This window comes from Anneissia japonica, unplaced genomic scaffold (genome assembly GCF_011630105.1).
Source record: "Anneissia japonica isolate Jap-2015-1 unplaced genomic scaffold, ASM1163010v1 scaffold287778_len1315358_cov176, whole genome shotgun sequence".
NCBI lineage: Eukaryota > Metazoa > Echinodermata > Crinoidea > Comatulida > Comatulidae > Anneissia > Anneissia japonica.
In genome coordinates, this window is record NW_022702824.1 from 404,870 (window position 1) to 414,622 (window position 9,753).

General features: G+C 33.3%; 1 protein-coding gene and 1 long non-coding RNA gene across 2 annotated transcripts in view; both read left to right on the plus strand.

Moving 5' to 3' along the window:
- The window catches only part of LOC117104055, an 8,848-nt gene extending 4,545 nt beyond the window's left edge, over positions 1-4,303 (plus strand). Inside the window, exons 2-4 of the mRNA XM_033244709.1 lie at positions 2,018-2,100; positions 3,634-3,817; positions 4,298-4,303. Of these exons, the coding sequence (XP_033100600.1) occupies positions 2,018-2,100; positions 3,634-3,817; positions 4,298-4,303 (273 nt within the window). The remainder of the gene's footprint in view (positions 1-2,017; positions 2,101-3,633; positions 3,818-4,297) is intronic.
- Positions 4,304-4,738: 435 nt separating this feature from the next.
- Positions 4,739-6,757, plus strand: LOC117104049. The gene is made up of 3 exons (XR_004444694.1): positions 4,739-5,186; positions 5,851-5,963; positions 6,142-6,757. It is a non-coding gene; the product is annotated as an uncharacterized LOC117104049 (long non-coding RNA).
- Positions 6,758-9,753: the final 2,996 nt, after the last annotated feature.

The following is a 9,753-nucleotide window of genomic DNA, read 5'->3' on the forward strand; positions in this document are numbered from 1 at the left end:
GTTTATTTGCATTGTTTATAACATGTAAAGTTATTTCATTTGATACTTAACAAAAATTGATTTTTGTGGTTATCTATGAGTTACATTCCTCTACTTTGTTAGTGGAATAGTTTTGAAAACTTTTATTTCTACTAATCAGAAAATGTTATTCAATGGCCATTGTTTTCATATAGTCTCTCAGTGCATTATTTGCATCTGTTGTGTAACTGTATTTCTTAACAAATACTTTTATAGAAATTAATAAAAAAAATAAATCACATAAATTGATCTTATTTTCAAAGGAAAAAATAAAAATTATTTTATAAATTTACAGGGTATCTTACAGCATTTAAAATTTATTTGTTTAATGAATTTTATAATTGGGGGCCATTTTTTATTTATTGATTCAATTCTTTCTATTACAGTATTTAAATATTTGAAGATTTAAAAAAAAATATCATTTCTATTACTGAATTTTTTCATTGGGGCCATTTTTACCTACTGTCATTTGGGGCAATTTTTACCAGGGCCATTTTTTCCTGGGTCATTTTTAACGGGACCATTTTTTCCTATATTCCTAGTCTGCATAGGCCTATTCCACGGTGCCGCAGTTGTATTTAATCCTGTTTTAAAGCCAAAAAAAAAAAATTATTATATCATCCCAGGCAGAGGTTGATACTTTAAGTTATTTTTAAAGGTATTCTATTTTTTAACTTTCGTTTCACATTTAAACATATTTATAAAATATGTCCACTGTTTCCATTCTGCAAAACCTCATCTCATTTTAAAAAAGATGGCACTACTGTATTATAGGTCTATGTATTCCGCTACAGATGTTCTTAAAACCTTGGTATTGGTTTTTAAAAATTGATATTTTTGATGAATCTGCTAGGCTAATGCAATACTGTAGTGTATAGAATGGCACTTAAATGCAGGCTCCGGAGAAAAAAAAAAAACTCCAAAATCAGAGTTTTCAAACTTATAATCAAACATCCTATTTTGGAGGTTTTGCATATTTTACGCGAAACTTTTAATCAAACCTCCGATTTCTGAGTTTCTGCATACTATACGTGCAAATTCCAAAATCGGAGTTTTCAAACTTTCGATCAAACATCCGATTTCAGCGTACTATACATGGAAACTTCAAAATCATAGTTTTTAAACTTTCAATCCGAACCTCCGATTTTGGAGTTTCTACTTAGTATATGCGAAAATTCTAAAATCAGAGTTTTTAAACTTTCAAACAAACCTCCGATTTCGGAGTTTCTGCGTACTCTCCAAAAACGCTATACAGCGTTTTGAATTTCGAGTATAGTACGCAGAACATCAAAAATAGGAGGGTAGATTAAATGTTTTGCTCTCTCTTATAGTAGAGAGCTTGTATTAGAGGTTTGATTAAAAGTTTGAAAACTCCGAATTTTGAGTTTTCGCGTATAGTATTAGTATGCAAAACGTAAAAAATTGGAGTTTTGGCGGCGAGTGTAGACACTCCAAAAATGGAGTAACTACATGGATATTGTACAACTCATTTTTCCTAGACACTAAATGGGTGTTTGACAAAAACCTTGGAAACGGTTAATGAGATTGTTGAATATTTAAAATTTGGGGGGTGGGAGAGTGTAACCACCTTTTTTTTCATCTTTTTCCACCAGTTTTTAGATATTCAAAAATCTGTATCCCATTAACCATTCCCTTTTTCATAAAACACTCTTTTTGAATCCAAGGAAAATCAGTTGTACAACATATTCTTTTTATTCTTCCTGGCTTTTAGAAATTACAGTATTTCAGTGAAGTGGGATAAGCAAGGCTAATATGAAAATCAACAATTTATGAAAATAGCATATCACCTGAGTGGGTGGCTGACAGATATGTTCCTGCTTCTTGTTCGTAAACCCCCGTTGAGGTCACACTTGTGAAAGATTCTATTTAAGACAAATATAATTTAATCTACAGAACATCTATTTCTTATTAAGTGAGTTCAATGAATGATCAAATAGTTTTTTCTTTAACTCTGAATCATCTTTTCTTATTCTCTCAGAAAAATTCACAATGGATTCCAGAGAACATATTCCAAAGAGAATGTATTCGCTATGTAGCAAAACCGCCTCGCACAAATGACGAGTAAGCATTATGTTTTATTTTACTGTACCTGGCCAGCCTAGCCTGGCCTATCCTCCATGTAAAACCTAGGCCTATATTTCGGAAATAAGGGCCGCACAGATTTTGCGCAAGTTTCAATCAATCAATCATTCCAGTGGTTATTCACAATATACTGTAGCTAGATTCAGCAATTAACCCTCTGGATACGGGATTCTTTTGTAGTGCAAACCCTTGAATACCGGATTCTTTTGCAGTGTAACAAGGTTTTGGCGTTTTTTGAGTATATGTCGTTCAGGTGGATTTTTGGGAACTTTCTGTAAATTATACAGAAAAATGTTTCAAAAAACAAAGAAAGCTTATAGAATAAGCTTTCATTTGATGTATAATTTATATTTTTGGGAATTTTTTTTCATAATATAATATAATATATATATAATATAATAGATATGACAGAAAAATGCTACATATAAATCGTCAGCAAAAACAGAAAAAAAAATTAATTATAGCCAAAAAAAAATAAAAACAAATATGAAACATTCCTATTCCACACAGTTATATAAATTATTTTCCCAACCATCCATAACTATAAGCACGATCTTTCCATTCAAAAGCGTCGACTACCCTCACATTTCTAGGCCTAGGCTCATCTTCATCAAGAACATCGCTGCCGTCAGAACTGCTTGAAGCCACACAGTCATCATCGCTAACAGGCACGTCTAAGTCTCGCACATCTAAAAATTCACCTTCATTGCTATCTGAATCAAAAATCAGATCAATCGCTTGCTCAGCTGTGTACACATCTTGTGCGGCCATTTCGAAAAATTTTTGAAATTAATAACGATTTCAAATTGACATTTCTAAACATTTTTATATAAGCGCATGTGAGTTCTTCACAGATTTCGAAAGACAAAAGCTTCACGCATGCGTGTTCAAAATTTCGGACGTATTGGAGCTAAAATAAAAACAGAAGAGCGATTTGAAAACCACCTATTTTTTAGTCACGAAATTTTGATTGCAGTCGAAAATGGGAATTCTCGGTTTGAGGTCAATTTCGACTGCAGTCGAAGACGGTATCTAGAGGGTTAAATTACTTTACAACTGTTTACAGTAAACAAAATCTACACTGTACAACGCTAAGACAAGTTCAGCAAGAAGTAGGTTTAAATGGGAAGTGACATAATTTCATGGATTTAACCTTCCGGAAAAAGTCAGTCCTGCAAATCTAGCTATGCTCTCGGTAAGTGCTAGACGACGTGACGCCGCCTGTTGACTGAAGGTTGGCAGTCTGAATGGATCCGCATTGTGTTCTGCATAGAATCTCATTGACCGTCGGGCGTAGTGATTGAGTGATTGCCTGGCTTAAACAGTACTATTTTTCGGTACCCCCACCTCCCCGCCCCAGTGTATGCACGTCCGAGTAAGTACTCCGTTTTTATTCCAATGGTTTTTACAAAAAAAGAAATCAACTTGTAAATATACTGAAACCAGATGAAATTTTTTGAAGATCTTAAATAAAATACTTCCAAAATATATTTTTACCTAAATTTTATCTAGCCCAAAGGATCCATTGTGTTATTGTGGAAATAGAAAATCATCCCACGATGAAAGTTACATCCGAGATGAGATCAGAACTACAAAATGGAATTGGTCGGACACAAAAATTACGCAGACTACCGCTTATGGCGAAGTTGAATTTGTAGGAGCTATTGGCAGTTCTGCAACTCTCAAACGAAAAAAGGTTTGTTTTACAAATTATTTGAATTAATTTTATATTTCATTTCATGTATATTATTTTAAAAGAGGTTTACACCCCCTCCTCCACTGATCCCCTATTTCAATACATCTAGATTCCTGCTCCCAGAAATAGCCCATGAGCTATTGACCTACTAAAAATACAAGTTGAGCCAGTCTATTATGTATTCTATCATTCTATGGCTGTTGAGAAACCAATGCTATCTTATTCAAATTAATCAAAGTCACAGCCTTAATTGCACAATACTTACAAAAACAGATGAGAAAGTTTAAATTTAATTAATTAAAGAGATACATTTTTAAAAATATTAATGCAAACATTTTTTGTTGTATTATCAGCGTCGAAAAAATTAATAAAATGTTTACAATACATCAAAATTTTGAACTAGACCTGTGCCAGGGCTGTACTTTATATTGTTAGTTAATATAAATTATAATGTGTAATATTGTACATGTGTGGATCTAGCAATAAACAGAGTAGGTAGGAAGGGGCTGTATGTGACTATAATGAATAGCCTTTGTGTTTTAAAAAATCGTAATTGTTGTATTTCGCGCTTGAACAGTGTGAGCAAGGGACAGGGATGCATTCTATTTTATCATTTCTCCAAATAAAAAGATCGTAATCTATATTAATGATTAGCTTTATTTTACAACTGGAAAACTTGTTTCAACAAAAGTTGTTCTTCTACAAATCCGTGAAAGAGAACCAAACAAACAACAAAATGACAATTAACAAACAAAATATAATTAACAAATTTGAAAGCGAAGAAAAAAAAAAACTTGCACGCATAAGGCTACCATTAAAATGGATATGAAACCATTTTCTAAAATCCAATGAATGAAGGTTTTGGAATCCTTGGGTAGTCAATAAACCAGTCACAAAATACTAACCTTCAACAATTTTGTTGAATTTGAGAAATTAATAAAAACATTTGTAAAGTAATTTCTCCGAAAAATGGCCGATATGTCGATACGCCATCTTTGTTTTCATACGCATTCTAAACCCACTGCGATCGTTCAGATAATTTGAAACAACCGCGTTATATTCCCGACTGTAAGTGATTTGTGATTGGTCAATCAAATTGCACTTTGACACGATAATCGCCGACGACAAGTAAACAAACAAGATGCCGAACGGTTGTTGTGTATTGGGCTTATAGAACGCAAATAAGTCACCCAAAAGTATCGTTTTTCCTCTTTCCCAAGAAAGATAAAAATATAAAAACTTTTAATAAGTGGGTAGAATAAAGGACAGCGAGGAAGAAGATGTTGAGGAAATGCCATCTCAGAACAAAAAAGAAAAACAACGAAATCTATATACCGACGAAAACGGGAGGTTGAAAGTGTAAGTACAGGTAAGTAAAGTAGCTAGGCTATGCCTAGGTAGCATATTAGCTAGGCATGGCCTAGCCTAGTCTAGTTTCGGTGGGGGTGGTGGCTAGCCCTCGGCGGCCCTACCCTACGTAGGCCTAGCAATTTTGCGCCAAAGATTGCTATGAAGATGATGCACAAAATCGTACCTTACTAATCTAGGCCTATACTATTTCTTAGGCCTAGCAGCAGCAGTTCTGGGGTCTACTAATACTATCTACACTACTACTAGGCCTAAATCTTATGCATTCGCCGTAAATGCTAATCACATGTTTCAGCTAGTATTTGCTTTGGAACCTACCAAGCACGCTCTTTTACTCCTGGGTGGAGGCAATGATAACGCCTTGCTAAATGACTAACTAGTGTAGAATAATTGTTATACAGTATTTTCGTACTGTATAACATTGTAAATGCTTTTTTGAAATAGTCATTTTCTTGGATTTTCCTGAACACCAACATCTGAAACCTTGCAGTGATGGGCTTGTTAGTCATTTGCAAGATGTAACTACGTAAACGGACATGCAAATAGATACAGAGTTCTCCAACCATAGACACCAGAAAAAATATGTTGAAATACAAACTACACTTGTGAAGTTATTGAACAGCTCTTACAAGTTACTGTACTTCGATTTTTTAATTTTATCTCAGAACCTACATAGCAGCTTTGCAAACCAGGGAGGAGATCTTGAGAACTCTTTGTGGTTCTCTCTTGCCAAAAAAGACTGGGTAGCTGAAAAAAAATCTTGTCAAGTCTACATTCGGTAAGATAACTTTTCAAAAAAATAATTTGTGCTTTACCCATTTATATTTTATACTTGTTGAAGTATTTCAATGCATTTATAAGCTTAATTTCCACCATTTAAGTTAATACAGTATATATCATCATTTGGGTCAGGCATTTCATGTGTTATAATATGTGAATGTTGTCTATCTTTGCAGAATACGCTGCGAACATAATTGAAATGGCTCTGTACATGGCAAAAAGTAATATGAAAGAGTTTTTACACTGCTGAAATAATGTGCGATCCAGGAACAATTGCTGGGAAATTACCGAAACCAGACAAAAATCAGTTTGTGTCCAGTTTACTCAGCCGATTCAACAGAAATTAAATACTGTACTGTATAGCCATACAGTAACATGACCATGTTACACTTTTTTTTATAAGAGCCATTCAAATTATGCCCAGGCTCACTGTTATTATTTTTTGCTGATTCCAGCATTACTCTATTTCCATTTACAGAAAATTGTTATTGTACAGCAGTATATTACTGTGCTATAAACGTTATAAGATCATTATCGTTGAAGTATAAACAGGCCTTTATCCTCAACCTGGGCTTCAATATTTGGAAAAGATTTTGGTTTGTACCTGATTGTACTTTAAACATTTCTTATGAGGTAGTTCTTGTTATTTTGCATAGTAAAATACCTACTACATGTCTTGTGATATGTTTCCAAACTACATCTTCCACGTTGTATTAACAAATTCTACCCACTTATTAAATGTTTCTATATCTTTTTTGGAAAGAGAACAAAAGATAGTTTCTGGTGACTAAATTGAATTCTGATGTGTTGAATTTGTGTAGAAAAAAAATCATGGAAAATAATTTTATATAACCAATTATGTTATTTACTAAGATAATTCATATATAAGGGTTTTTTGAAATGATAATACTGTTAGTGCAATAAACAAGCAATTACCATTAATCATTTTTAAACAAGTTAAATTGGATAACAATTATATTTATTATGACATGTACTAATCTTTACATTTAATGATAATAAAGCATGCTTTAGCATGAATACTGCAATCATAATCTAACTGTAAATTAGTGGGAAGTGTCTTCACTTTGTTTCAGTACTTAGCAAAGGTTGTCCCATTTTGTGAAAAAATAATAAGAGTTCGTCAGTGTTAAATAATATCATGAGAGTCTCTTGTAGCATGAATACTGCAATAGTAATCAAACAAGTATTTCATTAATCAAATTGTAAATGATTTTAATTGAATTGCAATTATACAATTTATAGTACAGTAGTAATACTACTTACATTAAAAAAAAAAAAAACATGCATATTGTTTTTAAGGTTGTTGGACATACTGTATTACTAAAATAAATATGCTATTACGAAGCACACAAATCCTGGTATAGTGTAATGCCTTAATTTTGTTAATAAATAGGTGCCTAGTATTGTCAGGAAAATTGAATCATACACTTTTACATCTTACACTGTATTGTTTGCTCTGTAATTCATAAGCTATTGGAATTATGCTTTACATAGTCTATTTTATAACCATAGTGAATGATACGCAGATTGTATAGGCCTATTTATGAACAAAAAACACCTCAATTTCAGGGCATTCTATATTATATAGTTGAATTGCATTGTAATTAACCAAAAATAAATTATTGTTAAAATATACAATTTTAATAGATAAAATTAATTTAACACAGACATAGTAATTCATACTGGCAATACATTAACATAGCTACAGCATGAGGAACCTCTGGTCAAAGGAGAAGCTAAAATTCCCCTGTCTGGGAAGGATATTTAAACTCTGTGTAGTTGGCACTGGGTTCAGGAAATGCCTCATGTATGGACTTCATTACACGACATCAGCACTCGCCTGTCTTTGCCAAGATAACCCCAGCACCAACGTACAAATTGCTGATAAGCTGTATACCTGTAACGCCTGGAGAAAAAAAATTGTGAAACAATATTAATAGATTTTTTTTTGTGTGTGAGGGGAAGAGAAAACAGGAATTAAAGCATAACTACACCTCATAAATAGTAATCAGATTTAATAAAATATTTTATTGGTCAATTCCACTTGTAAGCAGTGGGGTATTTTGCAAGACTTGCCATGTACAGTAAGTGCACACACAAAGAAAAAGTAAGGTACCACCCAAAATATTAACTAATTTATGCCTAATAGAACAAAAATATATGTTGATGTTTGCGGTACACCACATAGGCAGTTTTGCAAAGAACTGTTGTAGTTAAGAAACTCTCAACGTTTTGATTGAGTTGCTTCAGTCGTCTTCGGGAGAATAATACCTGCAGAAATACTTATATGTTTGAGTAGAGAAGTACAAAAATAATTCATCTATGTATTCTTTACCTTTCGACTCCTGGTATTGTGAAACATACTGCCAATATGCAATTTGTAGTGTTACAGGATTTTAGATGGCTGGTTCAAACCAAGGATGTGTGGTAATGCACCCATTGTGGTATGGTTCTTCATTGTTTTTTTGCATAACCTTTTCAATCTGTTAAAAAAAGATGGAACATGAATTCATGAAAACTATTTTAATACACTACTTAGATAGGGTTTTTATTTTCCATCTTGATTTCAGAGGTCAAAAACATTTTTCAATTTTTTTTTTCAATCATATAGTGGTGTAGAATAGTATTTTGAGAACATTTTCCAGAAAAAAATAAGGTGGTACGACCCTCCGTTATGAAGTTTTAGATAACATGAGGACAAGAATTCTGCTTCAAAGCTTATTTTCATGGTAGGGAGGAAGATTTTTTTTTTCACATCAAACATGAAAAAATAGTGTCACAAGGAAAACCATGAGACCAAAATTGCATACAAGAAATTATGTAATTCATCTAAACCAAGCAGAAACTTTGCCTATGAATAACAGTCATAATGCAATTTCTCTAAATAATAATGCACAATTTACTCCAACACAACAGGCATCATGGATGCCATGTGGCTACAATAGTATAGAACAACAGTAGAGCATAGAACTGCAAGTGATCTGGCTAACATGCGGATGGGTGGTAAATAGACCTATATATTTAATGAAGTTTTGTAAAAAAAAAAAATTATTCAAGTTAGTGGCCTCTCTGATGGTTGGGAGGGGATGCTAACCAATTCTTTTATTTTACATGGCCTTAATTTGTATTTTAATCGAATGGTTCTTACTTCTTGACAACAGGAACGATTTCCCCACATCTCTTCCACGACGCAGTTTCCACAAGTACACCTGAAAATAACAGAAATGCATTTTTTTTTATTAAACTAATGATTTTATAGAACATAATAGGACTAGGCCCATTATCATAACTCAGACAGGTTCTATTTCCTACAAATACTTTCAGAAAAAAAATATCAAAGATACGCTTTAAATTATGCATGCAATGTTAAAATATTCTGTTTGGTTTTCCATCCATACAACTTTAAATAGGGCACGCTGATGTCAGATTTAAAAGGATTTTTTTTTTTATTTGGTTAAAATGGAATTCACCTGGGTATACACCCACCAACTAACTAGGCTGAAATAGGCCAAACATGGCAATAGGCCTTAGTCTATTAATATTTAGTACCACCCTAACCCTCCCTACAGTATAGGCCTAGCCAAAGATGGCCTAGCCTAGATAGGCAAAGAAGGCTATCCTAGGCATATAGACCTCGCTAGACTAGGCCTAGGCTATAACAGGCCTAGCCTAGGAAGGTAGACCCCAGATTATGAATTGGCTAGGCCTAGTTAGAAGCCTCCACCCAAACAAAAAAATGCCATAAAAACCGTCCGCGCAATTGGAAA